General features: G+C 38.7%; 1 protein-coding gene across 4 annotated transcripts in view; it reads left to right on the top strand.

Annotated features, from left to right (window-relative positions):
* The window catches only part of LOC139738695 (protein phosphatase 1 regulatory subunit 16A-like), a 116,679-nt gene that overhangs the window by 50,304 nt on the left and 41,488 nt on the right, over positions 1-24,887 (top strand). For all 4 annotated transcript variants that reach the window (XM_071649327.1, XM_071649328.1, XM_071649330.1 and 1 more), the window contains exons 2-3: positions 21,639-21,709; positions 23,624-23,769. In XM_071649327.1, the coding sequence (XP_071505428.1) occupies positions 21,639-21,709; positions 23,624-23,769 (217 nt within the window). The remainder of the gene's footprint in view (positions 1-21,638; positions 21,710-23,623; positions 23,770-24,887) is intronic.

Genomic DNA, 24,887 nt, shown 5'->3' with positions numbered 1-24,887 from the left:
TGTCTGCATAGAAACACCAGATGCGTCATCCAATGTCAGTACTACCCTCCCCCCCCCCCCCCCCCCCCATGGGTGTACCTTCCCCCAGGTAACCCAATGTCATGGATCTAGCACATTGGATATGGACAGTGTTGGTACCTGTTATTCATCAGTCATCCAAACACAACCTTATCTGCCAGCAAAAATAAGGGCTTTTTACACTTGCACATTTTTGCTTAGTCCTGTACCAACGGCCCCACCGTTGGTACCAGACTTTCCTTAGCCCACTTTCTGTTTACACTCATTTTTGCCAAAGTGGGTTAGCCCCACCGATAATCCCCTACTATCTGGCCCTGCAAAATAGCAGGGTTAGCACCACAATTTGCGGTGCTAACCCCGCAATTGCGGTGCCAAGCAAGGGAGTGTAAACAGAACGAAAAAATAATCCGGGGCTAAGCGACGGAGACGAAGTCCAACCCCCCACTGACCAATCAGAAATGTGCTGCCGGTGCGTGCGTGTACTTGTACAGTGCACAGCGTCATCATGAATATTCATTTGGTTTGGATAGTCTGGGACTAAGAAATATGAGTGTAAAAAGGTCAGTTTTCTCCTTACACTACCAGCACTAACCGTGGTACTTACGTGTTGAAAAAGCATACAGTTTTGCTGTAGGTTGGTACTGAAAAGGTTGTAAAAAAGTCGTAGTTTTGCCGTTGATTGATAGTAGACGATAATGAGCAAGACCTTTTGTTACTGTAATCCTTCCCTTTGTGCTTGCTCCATACAAATTCAAACAATAGGAACTATAGGCGATTTCCAGCAGAGGGGCAGACTCTGGTGTCCTAATTACCTTTTGTCTTGGTGCATCGACGTGTGCGTAAATTTCTAAAGATGATGGGAATAGGATTCACTATCGGTGTCACCAATTTTGTGGAGCCATGCTTCGCGGTCGCCGATCGTCGGGTTTGTTGAACAGCGCGAAAATCTCGTGTCTTTCGAATGCTGGTAGAACATAATTAATGTCTGTTAACGTCAAGAAAATAAAGTCGATAAGGCGTCGTATGTGATGACAGGTGGGCAGTTACAGCTTCCTTTCAAAACTTAGATATGTTTGCATCAGAAATAGGTTGAGGAATATCCCGATTTTGTAGTAAGATATATTTTCTTTGCGGGAAAATCGGCCACCCAAAAAAAGTCGGATGTTTGCCTTTACTTTTGGAAATGAACAGCGGTAACTATCGGCTCCGTAAGATGCTGAAATAAGTGTCAGATGTTTGCTTTTAATTTTGGAAATGAACAACGGTAATATGCGACTCCGTATGATACTAAAATAGATGTCGGATGTTTGCTAAATACCTTTGGAAATGAATAACGGTCAAGATTCATGCAGCTCCGTACGGTGCTAAAATTAATGTCAGACTTGATTTTGCGTTCGGAAATTAATAAGGATAACATTCGGTTCCAGACGATGCTGAAATAAACGTCGAATGTTTGCTTTGACGTTCGGAAAAGAATAGTAGTAATATTCAACTCTGTACGATGATAAAATAAATGCCGGATGTTTGCTTTTACGTTCGAAAGTAGATAGCAGTAACATACAGCTCCGGAAGATGATAAAAAAAAAAATGTCGAATGATCCCTTTGACGTTCGGAAATGAATAAAATAATATTCAACTCCGTACGATGATCTAATAAAACATATCGGATGCGCTTTTACTTTCGAAAGTAAATAGCAATAACATTCGACTCCGGAAGATGCTAAAATAAATGTCAGATGATTGCTATACGTTCGGAAGTGAATAGCAGTAATATTCTGCTCCATACGAGGCTGAAATAACTGTCGGACGTTAGCTTTTACATTTTGAAATGAATAACAGTAACATTTACCTGCGTTCGATGGTAAAATTAATGTTTGATGTTTGCTTTGACGTTCGGAAATGAATAACAATAGTATTCAACTCCGTATGATGATAAAATAAATGCCAGATGTTTGTTTTTACGTTCGAAAGTAAATAGCAATAACATTCAGCTTCGGAAGATGCAAAAATTAATGTCGAATAATTCCTTTGACGTTCGGAAATGAATAACCATAATATTCAACTCCGTACGATGATTAGATAAATATCGGATATTTTCTTTTAATATCCTTTCGAAAGTAAATAGCAATAATATTCGGCTCCGGAAGATGCCAAAATAAACGTCAGACGATTGATTTTACGTTTGGAAGTGAATAGCAGTAACATTCTGCTCCATATTCATGATGCTAAAATGTAAGATATTTGCTCTTATAATATACATTTCGAAATGTAACATTCAGTAACATTCAGCTGCGTTTTATGGCCAAGTTAATGTCTGATGTCTGCCCTTACGTTCAAAATGAAAAACAGTAACATTCGGTTCTGTACGATGCTAAAATAATTGTCAGATTATTCATTTCACTTTCGGAAGTGGACAGCAATAACATTCGGCTCCTTGAGATAATAAGATAAATGTCGGATATTTGCTTTTAAATTTGGAAATGAATAACGGTAATATTTTGCTCCGTACGATGCTAACATAAATAACAGATTGTTGTTTTTACATTTGGAAATTATTAATGGTATCAATCGGCTCAGTTAAATGCTAAAATAAATAGCGGATGTTTTCTTTCACGTTCGGAAATGAATAAGGATAGCATTCCGCTCCGTAAGATGCTAAAATGAATGTCGGTTAATACATTTGAAAATGAGTAACCGTAACATTCGGCTCCGTTAGGTGTTAAAATACAAATGTTGGATGGTTGCTTTTACAATCAGAAATGAATAACAGTAACTTTCGGCTCTTTACAATGCTAAATCAAATGTCTGATGTTTAAAAACGTCTGCAAATGCTCCCACTTTCTCATTTCAAACGTAAGTTTTGACCACCTAAATATAGGCACAATTTTTATAATGATCAATAAGCCTATACTTGCTAAATCTTAGAACTCGGAATATCGGTAAGATGATTGAATTTTCTATTCATTTATTTTTAGTGACATGGGTACCTGTATCACTTCAGTAATATCTAATATTTGTCTGTGTTAAGTGGGACCGATTTCGTTTTTCTTATATTTTTCTTTATTTTTTTTTTTCGTGCCACAAGAATTTTCTTTCGGGCCACCGAGAGATAAAAATCAATGATTTTTGTGACGAAAGTCGGATAACGAAATTGTCACTGCATGCGTGTTTAGAATGAGATTAGAAAATGCCATCAATTACTAGACTTTGACCATAATCGTCTAAAATGGATATCAAAAGACAAAAGATGCCCTACATTTTTCCCCTCCGTTCGGCCTATTCAAAATATGAACATATACACTGACAAAAAGATGTGATGTTTGAGTTTTCTGCAAAAACGTGTGACTGAAACTATTGAATCGTTTTACTAGATTGAAAACAGTTTTATGAAATAAAAACAACGTTTTTATGTCTCTTTCCACCACTCTTACATATGTTTTTGATTCAAAAGTGACAAAAAAAAAGGTTCGCATGCCACCGATGTCCGTTTTTACCTTTACGATTTTACTTTACGATTTACAAGCTATCGCAGCCATCAGGCATTATGCCATAAATATACATTGCGTCTTGCATGAACTTCAAATGGTTGGATATCTGTTCCTGATGCCCTTCCTCCTAGCTATAGATATAATATTGTTAAGTATACCATCATCAACTATTTTTGAACTTTCTAACAACGACTTCATTCACTCATTATTTGCGGCACTTTTCTGACAATGGCCACCCTGGTTCGAATTGAGTGTTGTTGCGTCGGACAGACTCTGGAAAGCGGCCCATTGTCGTACGTGTTGTCTCTCCGTATAAAGGTCATCTTTCTTTTTGCGGTCAAACCTTTCATCCCATCGAACGGTCCTGACCTGGACCCTAATCTTGCCGGTGCTTATACGCAAATAGAGGAGAAAAAATTCTTTTGTCCTTAATTCGTGCCGACTTCTTTGGTGATGATGAGCCAATCACAAGCCAGGCCTGTAGGCCTAATAGGCCCTATTATAATAAAGACAGCAAGCAATTACGATGTCTGTGTAGCATACATCCGCTCTTTCTTGCCATTCTTAAGTTTGAATTCTTTTGTTTAGTTCAATTGCCCAAGCTAGTGACTCATGCTAAGGAGATTTAAACTTTGATGGTTACTCATCTTCTCCTTTATCTGCATGTTTTCAAACTCTTGAAATTATAAGCACATCGTATAAAAGGTGAAACATGGCTGTACCATTCCTCTATCGTGACACTACACGTGGGGAAAGAAACTCAGCTTTTAATTTTTTTTTTCACAGAAAGCATTTTATTTATTTATTTTTTGGTATGTTTCAAAGACGTTTTATCCTACATACTGAAATCTGTCTGGGGAAATATAGGGCCTAGCCCTTATCGCGCTGCTGCTGTGCGTGAAATGTTCGCAAACACGTGCTTCCACTTTTCACCGCGCCACGTGTTGGCTTCGTTGCCAACATTGCGACGGACGCTACTTCATTTTTCGTATGCGTTCGATAAGGAAGGGAATCAAGTCCTCTGCCGAAATCGTAAATAGCGATGGTCTACTTGAATAGTGTTTACTGCAAGGTTGCAAGTTCGAATTTCTTTCAGTTTTCAGAAGTAATATACATTTTGTTTTTGTTTTTGTTGTTGTTTTTCTGAGCATAAGATTACAAGAGAGTTGCATTGCCACGATCATGCCGTGTAAAGTAGATGGCAGAATTCACCTATCTGCCGCAGAGCCGCTGCCTACCACCCGAAACATTCAGCATGTTTCCACAGAGAATCCGATTTGGTTTGCTTGCGCGCCATGCCTTGTGTATTTAGCACAACAGCAGCGTCGCTAAGCTACATTATTTTGCCTAAGCGTATGGCCACGTGTATTTTCGTTGGTCATGTGGAATGTAGTTACATGCTAGTCTTTTTGCAGGGGTAGATTGATATGATTATGTGTGATGAATTATTGGCTACCGGTATTCGTGGTTTTATGTTACAAACGTAAAAGAAAGGAGAATAGAATAATTTCGTATTGCAATGCCCGAGGCCTTTGACTCGAGACTAGCTGGGAAGACTGTTCATTATACATCCGCTGTTTCCCAGGCTGTTTTGTCAAGGAATGATAATTATGCGCGCGTGTTCTTCTGTTTGAACGCCCCCCCCCCCTCCCGTGTTCGTAAGAAATGTCCATCAGTACACCTGTATCTTTTTTTCTCTCTCTGCTTGCCTAATGAATGTATAAATTATGAGTACTTCACATCGAACCTCGGTGTTATTCTTGCGTTAGCCAGCGCGCTTCGTCCTCGTCTGTACCAGTATAAGGGCCTTTACAAAAAAAGAAGAAAAAAAAAAGGGGGTGGTAGTTGTCGAACCTTCAAAAATACGATTAGCATTATCGACCTACAAATAGGGCATATAGAAATGAGTACAACTTTCTTGAAATTACTGCAGCAAAATGGAAAAAATTTACGAATATGAACACAGAACACTCGTAATAACGATTTTACTTTGAAGTGGACAGGAAAAAGATTAAACGCAATAAAGAAAGAAATCAATGATGATGATGATGATGATGACGATGATGATGATCAACAGCATTTGTATGGCGCCATATGTCTTTTATAGAAACATTCAAACGCGCAGACTCCTTAACAATTGAATGCCTGGTAAAAAAAAAAAAAAAAAAAAAAATTAGAGGCTTTGAGGTGATCCAGTTAGTCAATTTCACGTAGAAAAGATGGGGGGAGTTCCATATCACACATAGGCGAGTAGCACAAGAGGAAAATGCCCGGTCTCACCAAAAGACGAATATACTACGTTGTTTGTTTATACAATTTTCTCAATGTTTAAGATCAATTTCGTTATGTATTAGCATTTTGTTTTTTGTTGTATTTAATTTGTTCTGATAAATTATCGTATTTGATTATTTTATGGTTGTATTATACGGTATATATACTGTTCATGCTGATTATGTAACAGCGCCATGAGCATCATTCTTGATGGACTTCAGTGCATTGTAAGAGGCCACTAATATTATTTTTTTTAATCATTAGTATCATTATCACTACTGTAAGAAAAAAACACTGTAAAACAAAAGTCGAGTGATTTGATTTTCATTCATTTTTCAACAATAGGTCAGTTTGGCCGATTTCTGTTCGCGCATTCCCGTAGGCTTGTATTATGTAGGCCTACAGCTCATCTTTTTGAAGCAAGGGATGGCAAAAAGATGTTTCATCGTAAGGAGTAGGCCTATATAGGCCTACTAGTATACAATGTACACTGTATCTCACTTGGCGGTGACTGTTTACAAACGTATAACTAATGTAAGGTTTAGTTAAGGTTCGTAAACAGTTGCAATTCGAAATTGTACGCAAACGATTTTCATCGTCTTAAACAGTGTTTTGTTTTCGTCTTGCTGCAAAGACGTTTGGTCATGTAGGTCTACAGAATTTCTTGGCGACATGCACGACAATGCAAGCCATAATTATATCTTAGAATTTGATTGCAACTGTTTTCGAATCCTGCAGACGAAAGTTTAAATTCACAATGTTCGCAAACGTTCGCAGCTCAGTGAGAGACTCTTGAGACCAGCCCAGCTTGGATAAGTGTATTCGATAATCCCCGTAAGGAAATGTGTGCAGCTTCAGTGGCGGATCCAGGCGGAGGCACACCGGGTGCCCCCTCCCCCTTATTTTGGTTTTAAAAAAGAAATAAAAAGAAAAATGGAGTTGGCGCGTTCGTCCCCCGACACATTCTAATTTTGTAAAGGCGTCCCTCTTTGCGGAATTCCTGGATCCGCCCCTGAGCTTTATCACTCATCTCTGCATGAGGTGAGTATTAACTCATTAACCAATTCTCCGTTTAATGAGTTCACAACAGCAGAATAATTATATCGACGAAGGTATACCACCGAGCATACGCTTCGATGCACATGCCGACAGGTGTAATCTTTGTTCATCTCTACATCTTCCCTGAGAACAAAAGGAGAACAGTTTCCTTTCAAGGTAGAGCCGTGTGGCTTACACCGACCAGGGAAGGTGGCCCGAGAAGAAGAAACAACTCTCCTTTGAAGTCATGCTCGACACCGTAGAACGTTACGCGTTCAACACTTCGTCTGGCCATGTGCTTTGACAAGAGAGAGTGCATGATGCGGTAAGCAGGTCTTGAATAATTGGAGTAGAGAATCAAAATGCAGTGTAAAACTGTCGATTTTGACGCCAAAGAGTTTAAAAAACACGCTAGAACATACTTCGGCGGAGCACTTTCTTTGAAAAATCACAACATTACAGATATAATAAACAATCAAAAATCACATGTAAGCAAAAAGTTTGCATCATGGATAAATACAAATGTCTAAAAAAATCTAGTTTTAATGGCATTTCGAAGAAACTAGAAATACATGTCTATGAATTCCAAATCGAGCATTTCATTTAAGATTTTCCGGTAAAATATGGCTTGTAATTCAATGAAATTCGAAGCGCGTTTTTCGTCTCACAGAGTGGTGTCGGACATGACTTCATTAACGTAGCCTATGAATGTTGGACATCTTATATGGTATAAAAATGCATTGAATATGCATTGTGTTTGTCCGAATTACGAAGAGTTGCCACTCCGTCTACACCCCCCAGCTGCACAGACCAAAGAGGACACACAGCTCTAAAATTTTCTCACAGAGATGATAGTGTTTTCCTATAAAATTTGAAAAAAAATCCATTATAACGAACCCCTCCTTTATGATAATAATTTATGTAAGCTTTTCCGACTATGATCGATTCATCGACGACACTAATTGTTTATGAAAATATTTGATATTACACTTTGATGAATAATATTCTGAAAACTGACTTCATGACACAGGAGACAGCAAAATGTTCTCGAAATCCAGTTGGAACTAAACTTGAAGGAGATATAGAGATGAAATGACAATGTATACAGGCAAACATGAATTAAAAACGCATTCATTCATTTTCCACTGGACCCTTATAGATTTGTGCCCGACAAGATACACATTTTCGAACTGATGATTAAAATCGTAGACTGTTTGCCCCTCGCGCTATACGACTGGTAGAAATCATATCTTGCACGCGTGTCTCTTAAAATAGTCGACATATTCCAAACTCGTCCATTATAGTCATGGAGCTGTTTAAAAAAAGCTGAAGAAAAAATGATGTATATTAAACAGTTTACTCGCGTAGTTGACATTCGTCACTGATAAGGGGATAACCGCATCAGGTATAGAAGTCGCATATAAGATCTCGAGAAAAAAAAGAGAGAAAAAAAAAGGAGAAAGTAAGTGTCAAAGATGTCTGAGGGGAATCATTCTGCTAATCGTGGATTGTATAAGAAAACGTGGAAATAACCGCGGGACAATCGGTGGCTACTTTTACATTTCGATTGAATCTATAATTAATGTAGTGTGTGTAAAAAATGTTATGGTGTGCATGAATTACAATTCTCTGAAGAGCTCATGTTTAAGCGTGTGACGTTCACTCCAGTTGCAACGGAGAGGGTTATATAACGATATTTTGCGATAACGAAGTAATTCATAATTAAAGTTGCCAAATTTGTCGACATTAAAAATAATTGTGTGAAATTATTACGAACACGTTTGTAAGAACACGGTTACAGCAAAATTCTTGTTGAAACAAAGTCATTTCCGAGCGTCATTGGCAAAGAACAAAAGAAACATGCTCCGTTCCAATGAGATGCCACTCCTCGCTTTCCTACATTGTACAAGAAGAAATTCACGGAGACTGCATGAGCGAACGCTTGTTATTTATATTCGTTCACTTTTCCCCGTGGATAACTTGCATTGTATTAATCGAAAGTGAATATTAGGGATCGTTATCACGAACATTATCTTATGGCGTTTGTCCAAAGGTTCGCCATTCGTATACGGTTCATCACTGCGAAAATGAAATCAGGTTTATTAATCCGAAAATGATAAGAATCTTCGTTATTCCAAAGATTCGCCGATAGGAATATGAATTAAGATTCGTGAATCCAAACGTGAAAAAAAAAAGAAGAAAGGAGTACACAGACACAATTTTGGAATTACAAATCTAAATCATCGTCTTCGTTTCTATAGCAAAGTTACGCCTTGCAGAACCTTATTTCATTTTCGGATTAACCAAGCTTTTGAATTACGAATCCTGGGAATATCGAATCTTCGGAACGATCCTCCGAAATAAGTCGGGAATAATGAAATTTCGTAAACGTTTGTAATCGACGAAATTTGGAATAACGAATCAGGCCTATAAACACATTCCTAACCATCACTTCACTTATTTATTTTTTTTTAAATATTTTTTTTTTCAAACTAAGCATGAATGAAAGTACAAACTATACTCTGTTTGAAATCTGTTTCAAATTGCCTTTTCATCCAGTGCAGCGTATTTGATATGACCAAATATTACTAAGCATTGAATTACGCATCATACGTATCGTTGCCGTCTTTTTTTTTTTCTTCATAACATACTCAGAACTGTATTCGTTCGATAAGACGAAATGTCGTTATACTTTTTTATGAAATTGCCGATCCCTAGGACTTCGATTATTTATAACTGGAATGCAGTGTATACAAAATAGGCACGGTCAGACTGGCAAAAGATCGAGAAGTTTAACATCGCGATCTTTATAAGATCTCGAAGTTTTGCCCGTCTGATGTTTCCCTGGGTGAGATTCGACCACCGCTGAATTCTCACGTGACTACTAGTACCCCCGTTTATGGATGCACAACGTGCGTTGTTGCCTTGACACACGAAGAGGAAAAATGGACTGTCACACGTGCGCACCGTGTGTATACGACGGACCATCGATTACGGTACATGTAATTTATCAGGTGCATCAGCGCTATGAATGTATGCAGTCTGTACTTCGATCGACTGTACAAACTACAAACGGTTGCGGTATACAATTAACAGTTGTACCAGCTCGTTTAGCTGACCAGATGAGCTCGAACTGTAGGTATACGACCGCAAAAAGAAATCTATTCTTCTCCGTCAGATTTGCTCGAACTTGGCCCCATTTCGTACTCGTTTGAGGCGCGGCCACGATTAGTAAAAAGCTGAGAGCTATTCCCCCATACTACTAGCTAGCCGCAATAACGAAGCCACATTGTGTGCGCGAATGGATTTTACCTGCCGATGCATTAATGGCTAGAACAATACTAGTAGTCCAGAGAATCATTTAAGCCGATAATTAAGTCATGAAATAGTAGTTGGCTGTTCGTAGAAAAGTCGTAGTTTTGAGGGAACTGCCCTTGAGGAAAATAGAAGTGGTATCAAAAGACGGATTATCGCCGTGAATAGCTAGTGGTCTATTGTCCGATTTTCACACTGCATAACAAAAGACGGCGTTCTCGGTCGCGAGAGCGGAGATGCGGAAGTCGTCTTTTGTGATGTGGCAAAACTACGACTTTCGTACGACTAAATCCTCACTAATCCACCCCTGATCTACAACCACTTAACAATTTATCTACGCCTCTTTCACTTCTTAACAACGACGCATTCAACACTAAGGCACGAACACAAAGAACCACGGCAAAACTACGACTTTCTTACTACTTTTTCAGTAGCAATCTACAGCAAAACTGTGTACCTTTTCAACACGTAAGTACCACGGTTAGTGCTGGTAGTGTTAGCCCAGGACAAGAGCTTAGTACAGGACTTATTGGCGTGTGTAAAAAGCTGAAAAAATTGGTACGGGACTAACGATAGTCCTGGCTCAGAGAAAGTACGGGGTTAAGAAACACAAGTGTAAAAAGGGCTATAGTTCGTTTACCAGGGGTACATCAAAATACCTACAGGTAGTATCCTTAGCCTACATTTCTAGGCAGTTAGTAGGGGGTTTATTAGATTTATCAACACATTCTGTGAGTGCCCCAGTCACCAAGCCATCTTCCAAGTTAATTTGCTCCAAGAGCTTGACATCAGACAGTAGGTCAGAAGCGTGATAAGTCCACATTTGTTCAAATATCTTCCAGGTGATACAAAAGAAACATGTATTAGGATGGATTGTACTTTTTTGTGGGCTGATGCCAGCATTATTTTCATTATTGTTACTTATTTATTTATTCATTTAATCTTTGGTTAGGTGTATTACAGAAGATTGATGAAAAAACAAAATCCTGAAAATGTCTCTGTATCTAATTTGGTGGGAGAGTTTCAGTTCACAGACTTAATGGAATTTTCACGATGAATGTGTATTTCCAAAGTCATGATCCGCTCCTATCGTTATACACAGAATTAGTGGAAAAACATTGTCTGTTCCAGCGATAGTGATTGAATTCAGGTTTCTTTCAATCTTCGAATTGTTGACTGTTTTTAGGTGATATGGTGGGGAGAAAATTCAAGAGGGCCTATACCTTTAAATTGTTGAACATGGCCAATATTTGTCACTTGTCTGAGTAGTTGGCGGCATGGAGGAGAGTTGAGGAGGGCCGTGCGCTTGATGTATGACCACTTGGACGGTGGAGGTATTACGTACTCTGCCGTGAGATCTTGATTTGTTGTCCCAGCTCATTATTGATTGGAATCTAGATGGAAGATTGGGCAGGATACAAATCATACATCCATCATGGACTGGATTCAGTCATGGGTACAGACAGTTTTATGAGCTTCACTCTGTTTGAGTCAGGGAATTTCTCCCCCTGCGAACCCATCAAAGCTCCTCCTAAATGTCACGCAGAGTTAGGGCAGTAATCAATTTAATGAGCCAAAGAATGAATGCTCAATAAGTCGAAAGCAGGGAAATTATTGGAGATATGACAATGCGCAGAGAATTAAGATTAATCTAATGAGAAGGAATGGATGGTAAATAGATGAGCACTTAGTTGCAACTGTGTGTCCCTGCATGACAGCATCTATAGCCAGTGCTGGCCAAATGAGAAGTGTTTAGGCCTTACCATGCAGTGATTGGTGATCTGTATAGTCTTGGAACCTATTTCAAGGTGAACGTCACCCTTTGTGTCATGGTGTTGGTTCCATGGACCAGCATTCCAAGATGTGTACATGTTCAATGAAGTGGATTTTGTCTCATGCTGTGATATTGTTCAGTCTGTACTGCTTTCATTTCTCTCTTTCACCCTCTTTTCAAAATATCCTTGCAATGCCAAATTCTATACACCCAAACAATTGCACACCCAAACAATTGCGCACCAATGGTACTGACTTAGAGGAATATTTAACTTTTGGCTTATGTACCTTGTATGCAGAGACCTGCTTGTCAGGCATGTGAGTGAACCTACTGCCCCGCCCCTTCATATATTGTATACAGTATCCCCAGGAGGTGCTATGATGTCATTTCAATTTGTTGGATTTACTGTACATCACTGTGGCAATGGTTGCCATGTCGTTAAGAATCTTTACCTTAGACACCATGTATTTACTGTTTTTATCTTCTTTTGTCAGTCCAGCATTTGATTATTTCCACCAACATAACAATCTAAAGATTACTTTGTGTAGCAGCATGACATGCATGAAGAAGAAGAAGAAAAATATCTATGCTTAGCTCAAAGAAATGAAGCATTTCTTAATGTTCTTTTTGTCCAAAGAAAAAGAAACCTTAACATGTCTTCTTCATGTATCTTTAAAAAAAAAGTCAACTGTTTCTTTTGAGACTGGCATGATGCTCATCAAATGAAGACTTTTTACTGCCAAAGAAAACAACTCGTGTACCTGCTGATAAGGAAACATCTCACGTCTAGTCTCTTAACTGCAAGTTTATTTTGCTAGTTAGACCCCCAGTGATGCCATTTAAATGTATTACACTTATGAAGCTGTAATAGGCACATCTTGTTACATTTGAAATATCCAATTTAAGATGGCATAAAATATGTCCACTGTGTACCTTGAGAAATAGCATTAGCTCATCTGTGAAAGTACAGCAGTATAGAAAATGACCACTTTAATCATAAAGAGCATGCCATCACTCACTCATTAAAAAATAATGGTAATAAATAATATATTAACTCTGGATCCAGCTGAAGGGAGGCAGTGTATTAAAAAAATGAGTTTTAAGCATTGTCAGCAGTCAAGCATGGATTGAATAGGATATAATGTAGTTGAAAACATTAAGGAAAGGCAAATTTATTCCCGTAATGTCTAGTGTCTTCTTAATACACTGTATAGTAATAATAATCATGTAGTGTCTCCAAAGGTGACATCCAAATATCTTTAATGGATTCTTTAAGGTTTGCACAATGTTAGATATCCCAAAGGTATTTCCATCTCTCCCCAGCAGCAGTTGCCTCTAGTTTTCCCTTTATAGTGGAGAAATACTGGAACTACTGTAGTCATATTCATGCGCAGTCTTTTGAAAAAAGATGAACGGCTGTTGTTGCCGCATTGTTTGTGTGCTTGCCGTCACATGCCAACAAACGTCTCCAATTTCACAAACCGCCAGCACCGTGCACACCGTATTAAAAAAAAAATGAAGACCGTCATCATGATCACCGCTTACTTGCGTCACACCGGCCGCTTCTCACACTCTTTCAGCCATCTGGGAGATTCCTCCTGAGAATAGGATTTCTCCATGAAGCTCCTTCGCATTTTGACATTAAACTCATAAAAGCAGTTTATTCAACCACTTTTTTTCCAGAGAAAAAAATCCTCTTGATTTATCAAAGGTCATTTCTGCATTGCTTATGAATGACTGTATGATACATGTGTTGTGTGTAGTTGTTGTTGTTGATGTTGTTGTTGTTGTTTTTTAGTCTTCTTGTATAAATAGCACTAGTGCCCTTGGAAACACCAATATAAAGCGCCATATAAATGCAATTATTATTATGACATTGGATCAGAGTTAGAAGTTCCTCAGTGATCCTTTGATATTGGGCAGTGGACACTGATATTAAGCACTTTTCTCTTGGCTGTCCAAGGGGAATATATAAAGGTTTTGTGAAAGCATTCCAGAGAATAAAAATTGGTTATGCATCCTATGGGGCATATCCTCCAATAAGCTGACTAAGGAAGAAGTACTTGAGAAAGAAATGTGCAGGATTCAGGATTTAAATATTGAATGGAAACGGAACAAAACCTGCTCTGTCACAGTAAGCTGTAGAGCAGGGAAGAGTGCTTGGTGCAGTCTCTTGTCAGATAAGTGTAGTGGACCAAAAGCTCTGGCTGTCATCGAAGGCCTTTGTTTTATCTGAGAAATTCATCTCGAGTCATCATGTTGCCATGGATACTGCGGAGGAAGTTTGCCAGTCTGCCTCCTCCTCATCATCATCATGACATTTGTGCTGCTGAGCACTGGGGATTTCTACTGCACAGCTCTGGAGCAACCAACCAGACAGCAAATGGAGCCAACAAAATCTGAAGATGTTCGATGGAATTTAGTTTTGCACTTGTTGACTAAAGGAAGGTTTGTGTTTGTGAGCACCACCCCCCACCCCCACCTTGACAAAAAGAAAATTAAAGGAATTTCATCTGTACATTTCAACTATGATACAGAATGTCAAATTAAATATTAATCTGCGTTCCTGTGTTGGCTTAATCCGTTGAACTGGTGTGTTAACTTCACTTCTGGTGATCAGGGTTGGTTCCTGAGGCCACAGGATAAAATATTGTTCAGACTCTGAATTGAATTTCACTCTTTTGGGCATTTCCTGGCAGTATGATTATAGCAAACCATGTGTTTTTACAGCTGGTTGTGATTTGGATGTCAAAAAATACAACAGTTGTTGCATGACTCAGCTGATAAGTCTTCTTTCGACCCCCCCCCCCCCCCCCCAAATGGCTGGTTTTAAATATCCATTTTATACCACAGTCATATCAGAATGATTCCCAGGTAGTCAACTTTGGGATGTTTGCCCACTCTTTCTGCTCAGGTGAACTACCGGGAGCTCCTTTCATCCCTTGTCTGTCGTCTGTCATCCGTAAACATTTTTCACCCACTATCTTTTTTGTCTTCTCAAGATGAGGAAGTAGTACAATCTAGCATGATGAATTAAGATCAGAGTTGTATATTGCAGCTCATAGGATGAACTCATTTTGCCCCTGTGGGAGAGCCAAAGGAAGAAAGAACCTTTTAAAAGAGATCTCCAGATGATTTTCAAACTTTTGCCTGTGAATATCTATAAATTGGTTATACTGGGTACGAGGTTACAGAATTGATAGTAATTAGGATTAGGAATAAAAATGTATTCAAAATTTGTGACAAATCACAGAGGAAAAGGGTGATGACATAGCAGCTTCACATGAGAATGCATGATTGGGTACTCATGGAAGCAGAACACAAGAAGAAAGCATGAATAGATTCTACGCAGGTGAACTTGTCAAGCAAGCGGTATATTATAGTGGAATTGCATTGCCACATGACTGGAATATGTGAGCTTTGTATGTCACCATCCTTGTTCAGTGTAATATGTTCATGGCTTTTCAGAAATTTCTCAAGAACCAAAATAAATTCCACAAATCTATAAATGGCACTATCAATTTATGTACAGCATAATGCGAGATTATATAAATCCTCTGGAATGTCCCTTGAATTATTCTCTTGAAAATATGTAAACTCATTTTTAGCCAAAATAATTGGAGAAATTGCCTTTTGGATATAGGCATGATAGATGCATTCCAAACTTATGCATTGTTGTCCCAGTGGATGGAAGCCCTGTGGTAGGGGCTCCTAGTACATACCCTCCACATTATGTGCATGGACACGAACGACGATGAGTGCTTTAGGTGGCCTCAGATTGTCTCTGAACCCAGAGACAGGGGAAGGCTTTCTTCTAGAGCATTTACACATTGATTTCTTTGAGAAGAACACCCTTCGTGGGGGGGTTTCTCTCCCGAGATTGAGTGACCAGTGTGAACACAGTCAATATTGACATGCCTTGGAGGGGCACCATTGGAAGTTGCATCAAGTTTGATCGTGAAGTATGGGGGGTGATTGTCAACCCCTCCTAGGTTTATTTTTTTTTCTATGTCAATTATTGTGGTATGCACATAAAATGATGGGGGCTTAATTATGCTAACATAATTAAGATAATCAGAGTAGATATAGGATAGTTCTTACATGCACCATCCTTCTATGTTTACAACACCAGCACCTACTACCAATATGAAGTTTGAAAAGTTTTACCACTTGCTTGCATTGATGATTTTAGTCCTTTTGCCAACATACAAAGAGGATTTTGGCCATGAAAATTTTTGTGTGGATGCATTATAATGTGAAAGATGAGTAAATTTGTCAATTGTTAATTTAAAACCAGATTGGCTTTAAGTCTTCAGACTTTGATCAAAGACTAATGTGACCACCCCCCCCCCCACCTTTCGAAAAATCATGATTTAGAAAAAAATATAAAAATATTGTATCATTATGTTTAGCTGTGACCTGTTAAGTGTAATTTTACACTTGGAAATGTGCATCTGTGATCATGTTCAGCAACCCAGATGAAATGCTAAGCGCTATAAAAAATAATGCAGCACTTCCTGTATGGATGACAAGACATCCCTGTTGGTTTAGTATTTGGTTCTCCCAGTGAAAAGGGCAGAAACATTAGAAAATCTCACAAGGCGGGAATCTGAGACAAGGATGGATGATGGATTCTGTGATCATGACCTGGTTTTGGGATGATGATGATGATGATGGTAGTGGTAGTTGTGGTGGTGGTGGAGGAGGAGGAGGAGGAGAAGGAGGTAGTGGATGATTAGAATGGATGTGCCGGAGACGGTTGGGTGTTGACTCTGGATGCGTGCAAACACACCAGGAGTGCGTCTGGCTGGATACTGTGGAGTGTTCTTACCGGTAGAGTGGTGGCCAAGCACTGCTAATTTTAGGGTCTCATTCGTCAGAAATTTAGTGGAGATGATGCCGCAGCTTTGCGCATCTCCCAGCTGATGTCTGTCCGGCTTTGCTCTATTTCTGCTGGGTTGAAAGAAAAAGCAAGCAGTGTTTTTGATGCTGAAATCCTCCCTTGGTGAGTAATTTCCTGCCGTCATCTTCCTCTCTTTCTCCCGGTTTTTTTTTTCTCTCGTTTTTCACCACTGCTGTGAGTTACTCTTTCTAGTATCAGTTTCATACATCTTTGACATAATGTATCAAGTGAATGAAAATTTCATATGGATTTTGTGAAAGAAGTGTTCATATTCACAAGCAAATGACATGGAATCATGAACTTTGGGATAAGTTATCAAAGTGATTTTGAGTTCAGTTTTCATTGACATGTATTTGTTAAACATGCTGCATGACAATCATGCAAGCTTCATTCTAAGCTGTTTTGAGAGAAGGTGTTGTAGATCCATGAAATGTGTAACACATCTGTCATTTGGAGAAATTTTGTTATCTTTTGAATTATGCTCTGTCATAATCTTAGGCTCCAGAACTTGTTTTGTACCACCTAAGGATCATTTAAGTTTGTTTGGATGATGTTTGAAGACAAGATGGGTAATTTCATATTTGTTGGCTGTTAGAATGAAGTATATGTTCATCTGTATCAGGACAGTGTGGAAAACAATTAAACACATACTTCACACATTGTGAAGAGCTTACTGTATGACTGCCTGCATAAATTTCCACTTGTCACAAGCGGTACAACTGTACTTGTTAAGGGGAAGGTTTACATCATCAAGGACACACTTAGAGTTTGATGCGTAATGGAATCCCTGTGTAGTTTGATAATACATCACTTATTCTTTTATATTTTGCTCAAATTTTGTCATATACACCTCCAGATCAGATTTACAGCATTGTTAATTTAGACTGTGGAGGTTTTGCTTGCATTTCCACAAACCAATGACAACAAACAACAAGAAAACGTTGTGAATGTAGAGAATTGTTTTCATATGAATTTACAACCAGCATTGTTGCACTTTTCTCTTTTACAGCATTCTAGGTGTGTAGTTATCAGAACTCGTGTTTCCCATAATTTGTAATATAGTATTCTGTTTCATATGAACGAAAGCCTTGAAGTGCGGCAAGAAATTGGAAGAACCAAGCAGCCCTCGCCAAACAAGCGGCATCAGATTTTAAGATCTCGGCTGCAGCGGCCGAGGTGAAATTGAGAATTTCCAGCCTTGTTGCCAATAATAACCCGTCTCATTCACGGCTGATGGATGAGAGATAAATGCCAGGTGTCGTCCTTAGTGTTTAGCCACAAGGATGTTCATGTATCTACCTGTATGCCACAGTCCGTGCATGGCTTTGCCCAATCCATAACTGCGGGCTTTTTATGCTTCTTCAATCTTCAGTGGATCTATGCCAGTTGCCTCCTTCCAGACACTGGCAGTAATAGGATCTGTTTTGCAGGAATATGTTTTGTGTGGCATATATTTTCCCTAGCTGTCCCTATGCTGTGAGCACAATTGTTTGCATGCAAAGTCAGTGGCGTGTTAAGGAAGGTGATCTCTTAAGGGTTACACAGAGGAGCCTCTTGCTGGCCTTTTTCAACGTTTCTCACTGACGTAGTGATGTAGACAATAACTGGGAACCAAGTACTTTGTGCTTCACTATTGTGTGTGTGTGTGTGTGTGTGTGTGTGTGTGTGTGTGTGTGTGTGTGTGTGTGTGTGTGTCAGAGTAATAGAGAAAGAAAGTCGTGGAGAAGAGAAGAAAGGTTCCATGAGTGCAACAAACTGTAAATCACCCATTTTTAGGGGAAATTGAATTTGACAAATAAGCATTCTTTGCCCCATTGTACAGCTATGAAAAGACCCCCATGAACTCGAGTTAATAAGTGGTATAAGAACGTCGAGCCATGAGGGTGTGACCTCACCAAGTTTTTCCTCATATTCTTCATGGGGAGTTTTTTATCCATCAGCAGTAGATGAAGCAGTCAGGTAGACGTAGCTACCCTATGGCGCTTGCCTGTCTCTAATGGAACCCAGTCAGTCACTCGTTGCAAATAGACCACTTGAAAACTACATTCAATATTTCATGCTTCCCCGCAATATGCAAGACATGTTCAAACTATTCTCTTCTGGGAGGCATTTCTTTTTCACACAAGTGTATGTACCTGGAGCTAAAGTGGCAATCATCGGAACGTGCTCACTCTAACATGTGCATTTTTTTCTTTTAAACAGGTCAATGGAACCCTTCTTGTTTGACAAATTACATGTGGGAACCAGCTGAAAAAAAACAAACAAACAAACTGACAATTCATTTAAGGTGTGTGCAGTGTAGATAACACACCATTATGAATATCAAAATGAGTTTGGAAATTGTAATTTTTCCCTGGGAAACTGGTATAGACATCTGTAGTTATTTATGTGTTTGTGTGTGTGTTTGTGTGTGTGCATATGTGTGTGTGTGTGTGTGTATGCACAAATCAGTCTGTTTTCCAGACAGCCATATACATGTAGTTTGAAGAGGCCACCAGTTGCTGTTTTTTTTTTTTTCAAAGCCGTAGTTTCAGGATACTTTCTGTTTGGTTCAAATGAGTGGCGTCTCTCATATATATGCCGCATCTCAGAGCTACGTATGGATGTTGGCTGGAGTGGTTAACTGTTGTGGCGGTTGTTATGGCAACATTCAAGCACAGTCTGTCACAAAGTTATGACACACTATGTAGATTGGTCCCTTGTGCTGTGATATTTAGCTGGAATAAAAGGAGCTACAAGCTGTCACATGGGTTGTTCCCGTTTCACATATTATAATCTTTATCAAACATGATGGATATCAGAAAGCATTATGTTGGAAGACTGCGATACCTTTTAAAGTGACATTTCGGCAACCAGCTTGCTGTTTTTTTTTCTGATGCTGAAATATTTAACATCCAATCTCAATGACTTTCTTAGAATGTGGAGTTGCTGATGCCATGTATGTAGTATGTTAATTTCCAGAGGAGTAGGTTCATCTGAACTGTGCCCGCAAAAAGATAGCTATGCCTCTGGTATATGAGTGTAGCATCACAGACCCTTTCAGATGTTATCAGCATCAATGTTGGCCTTGTTTATTGTGATGTCGTAATTCGTTTTCTTCAACTTGTTGTACCCTAAAGCTATATTGAGAGGTTGAATGATTAAACTCAACTTTGGTCACTGCTGAAATTGCCATAATTGAAGTTAGGTTTGCATGCACTGGCGCTTCAAAGGAAAGATGTCTAGTTTCTTAAATGTGGATATGTCACAGCTAGTTCACTACTCATTGCTGATGAATGCCAGTTGTAAGCTGCTCATCTATCTTTGTATATCTTTGCCATTGCTGATGGATGAAAATCACTCATTCTGTCTCTTTCAGGTTGATTCATGAGCATCTTTATGACAGAAATAAGTCATTATTAGTCTAAACATCTCAGATGTTCTGAACATTGTGTCACTTGAGCGATATTCAGAGATTACAGAGCTCATTTCTTAACGTGTATCTTCTTTGATTTTTCAACCACAATGTTCTTCTTGCGGGGAAGAAAAATTACATTTGCATACCAATAAAAACAGACAAATCTGTTTACACTTTTCCTCACTGCTTTCCATTTGTTGCATCAAACATCACTCAAGTAGGGGAAGAAATCTAGTCAACTGTGATTTCATGGCATATGTCTGTCACATAGAGGCTGTGGCATCAAATGCGAATATTTAGTGAAAGCAATAATCCCATTGGGTTCTTGTTTTTTTGTGTGAAAAATAAAGTCTTAGAACCTACATACCAACGGACAGAGGTTGGTATTTTTGTCTCTTACCCCTGCTGGAGATCTTTACTAGAAATGGCACGTGGTGGTATATGGTTTATGGTTGCGATGGCTAGATGAGGATGATGAAGTCATTAGGTGGAAAATTGAAAATTTGCCCGATGGAAAGGTCGACCAATCTGGGAGCACTGCCGCCTGAGCTATTTCGAGAGCCCTCGTGCTTGCTAGATGGGGCTTCGCAACGCATCAGAAATGATTAGAATCTCTGAGCATTATTTGAACATGCCGGAAATCCTTGATTTTCTTTTTTCTTTGGGGGGGGGGGAGGATTCTTCCCTTTCTTTTATTCGCTCTATCCTCTTCTCCGATGAAGTAGAAATTTAGGAGGATGTGAAAAGGGGTGGGGAAGAAGAAAACAGAGAAAGAAAGAGATGTGAAAGTCATGAACTATATGATGTGTATCCATGCCGTATGATCCTTGTCTTCACTTTGAACTTTATGATTATTATGATTAACATTATATGACCAAGACAGCTATTTTTGATGGCCACAAATAATGCCATGTTGGACAACAAATTGACATTCAAACAGTCCTCACTGTTGCGGTGTTTGTTCCATTTCATTTCTACCCTTCCAATACCTTGTTACTTTAATTGAATTAACCCTTTCCCCCCTCAAAAAAAAAAAAAAAAAAAAGGCACACAAAACTTCCTTTACAGGTAAAATCTTCTTGAGCTTGTTTAGTGATCTGATGCTTGTGCAACCACATCGACCTCACAAGAGATTCCGGCTTGCCTGCACCATTTTTCAATTTCAGCGTTATTTACCTCTCGTCAGTTTTGAGTTGAGTGCTAAACTGATCCTGTTGGCTGTGTCAATGTGGTTGTAAATAAGATGTAAACAGGAAAACGAATGTAATGTACAAATTGTGGGGGCCCAAGGAGAGTGCACCCATCAATCCTGTGGGCGGACAGAACATACCTCTTCACCAGTGATGTGTTAAGAGGCAAAGAGATTAATGAAATTTCACTCCTTTTTTTTCCTCCCTTCCTCTCTCTCTCCTCCTCCCTGTTTTTGCTCTGCAGTTCGAAATCTGCTGGAAAGTGGAGTCGATCCCAACATGGGAAATGAAGACGGATTGACTGCATTACATCAGGTAAGGAGAAAAAAAGACTTTCTGTTCACTTGCTTTATTCTTAAAAACAAAATGGATTTGAATGAGCCAAAGAAAAGGAATTTATAAACAAAACTCACACTGATTAAAGATTTGAAAACCTCACCTCTACACTTAAAACTGAAGGACTTTAAGACCTTTCAACCTGTTGTAGTTTTCTTTCTCTTCTCTTCTCTTTCTCTGGTACATTAAGACTTTGCCAGATGTATTTTAGTCTTTATGAGAACTATAACAGAGATATGATAACGATGATGCTGATAATGGTAATACCAATAATGATTATGATAGTGATGGTAATAAAAACATTTATAATATGAAATGATGTGAATTACACACCTTGCACAGAAAAGAAAAAATCAACTCTTTCTTTCTTTGTGTGTGGCATGAATTTCACAGTCATAGCATGAACTCCAGGGATGTTTATAAATTTTGAGTAGATGTTGTGGAGCAATATATCCTAACCCTCAAGGTGTAAACTTGTTTCAAGACATGATGTATGCATGCATGCGGCATGGTCCTAAGATTCTTATCACAGATTTCTACTCCTGGGGTTGCCATCTGCATAGGTACAATGGATTGAGGTATTGCTTTATGATATCTAGGAAATCATACACAACAAATCATATCAGTGGATCTATCCAGTGCGAACATTCATATCCTGTTCAGTGGTATTCAGCTTGAGAAAGACTTGATCGGATTTTCTAAACTGTGAACAGCCAGCATATTATGGTTTGAAGAAAAAATGCAGTGTACAACAAGATATTATTATTTTCCATGTCTTTACTGCTGTCCTGAATTCCCTCTATAAAATTTTAATAGAGCAAATGGTCTACAAGACAGAATTAGTTCCGGGGGGGGGGGGGGGGGGGGGGAGATATATTTGATCACCAAATGGAATGTCTTAGTCATCTGCATGCATTTTTCAGCATTTTCAATTTAAGCTTTTTGAAGACAAATAGCACACCAGTGCTAGTTAATCTTCCAAGTGCCCCTTCCACCCACCCCACCTCTAGTTCAAGTAGTATTCCTGTAACCTTCTTAGTCACTGTAGAATTGGAAATTTTCACAGTGTGGAAAGTCACTTCTCTCTTAGTCTCATGAATTCAAACATTTAGCACTCACATTTCATGCGTTCATGTAAAGGACAACTAAAAGCTTTAAACATCTCAATTCTGTAACCATGCAAAGTTCATAAACTTATAGATTACTTTCTAAAACTTATCATTTGATTATTGCTATGGGGTATTTTACTGTAGAGATAGGATTCAGACTACATTTGCTTGCCAAACTCATATCTAATGAAGATATAAATGCCTTGGTTACCAGTGAAAGTGCCATGCAGTAAACAAGAATTCAGTGAAGACATGAATATTTTTGACAAGGGCAATTATCAGGAGCAGCCAAGCATGAGGTTGTTTCAAACTTATCATCAAACAAATTGTCGGACCTTTTGAGGTCTAGTTGAATCCTGGCTTGTTATGGATGCTGTGGTGCTAAGCAGTGATTCATCTGGAACGTCCCTGATAGATTAAAGACGTATGTCCATGTCCTGACAGAATACAAAAACCTCCCTAGTTTGGGGATTATTTTTGCATATTGAAATGCAGCTGACATATATAACACACCAGCATCTCCCAGACTGCTCTTTTAATATCCCTGATTTTGATTTTTTTTTTTTTAAACATTGGCAAGCCTGCTTGCCATGCGCTACCATGGAAAGAAGAAACAAAACTTACTACATCTATTGCTTGGTGTTTGCCCTACAATTATTTAATGAACTAATTATCAGACTTATTTAGCTAACACATGCTTGATGATTAGTAATATGTCTCTTTGCTTCAGTATGCACACCTTTATATTCATGTGTTGTTGTTGTTTTTGATTGTGTCTGAACAGTCTTGCATAGATAACAATGAAGGTATGATGAGATTGCTGGTCGAGAAAGGTGCCGATGTAAACGTGACGGACCGAGAGCTATGGACGCCCCTCCACGCAGCGTCAACGTGCGGCCACAGACACCTGGCTCAGTTCCTCATATCAAGGTGAGACAAAGAAGATGAGCACACCTCAAATAGTGTGATGATGTCAAACAAGTGAACTATTTGGTCTTCTCTCACCTCCTGTATAGGATTGAATCAGCTGTTAGTACCAACTCTACAGACCTAAAAGCCCAAATTCACGAAGGTAGTACAATCTTTGTCCATAGTTTAAACCATGGACAGAGATTATAACTTGTATGGGGTGCCAAGTGTCGCATAGCCTATTTTGTGTTACGAAATGTCAACATTTTGTCGACAAAATGATAATTTCGTTATTGAAATGGTCATTTCGTCAACGAAATGACTGATTTCGTAATGAAATAGACCATGCGACACTTGGCGCCCCATATAAATTATGGTCTTTGTCTATGGTTTAAACCATGGACAAAGATAGTACCACAGTACCACCTTCGTGAATTCCGGCCCAACTGTCTACTGTAAAAGTGGGCTTTTATGTGTGGAACTTTTCTCTTATTTAATTGCTATGTAATACCAGTACAAAAATACAAAAATGCAAATAGTTCATCTGCAATGCTTTACCCATGATAATCTGTTTTTTCATGTATCTCCTGTTATATGTGTTGACAGTAAGCATAAAATTGAACAGACTGCATCTTGCTTCAATGTTCAAAACTGGTGTGAATATCTCTGCTTTTGCAGCTTTCTTTAGCAGATCCTACTGCATGGGACATTCATTGAATGTAATGAAAGTAATGACTTCACCGAAAAAACTCTGTCCTGTTTTCACAATAACACTTGTTTCAAATGATATTTGGCCCATTCTATTATTTGTTTGTTGCTGATATTAAGAGAAAAAAATCCCAGCCAGATCATGAAAAAGAACTTGTGCTTTATTTTATCAAAATATACACAATGCTTCAAGCCTCATATCATTATTATGATTTTTTTTTTCTCGTTAGCTCAGGTCCCGTGGTAGTTCATTAAAAAGATTAAATAAAAAACTCTGGCAAATTCATGGTTTACACACACATTTAGCCTTCATGAACCAAGCATGAGCTGTAGGCATTTGCTTATCAATCAAGCTATTAATAGTCTTTCTCTGTGGCTCACTTTTATATTCTTACCTCAAGCAAGAGAAGATGAATCCAGCATTTCAGGCT

This window comes from Diadema antillarum, unplaced genomic scaffold, assembly GCF_040938485.1.
Source record: "Diadema antillarum isolate AM-2024a unplaced genomic scaffold, OU_Dant_1.0 seq00000765_RagTag, whole genome shotgun sequence".
Classification (NCBI taxonomy): domain Eukaryota; kingdom Metazoa; phylum Echinodermata; class Echinoidea; order Diadematoida; family Diadematidae; genus Diadema; species Diadema antillarum.
Note: the sequence above shows the minus strand (reverse complement) of the source record. Positions and strands in the feature narration are given on the sequence as shown.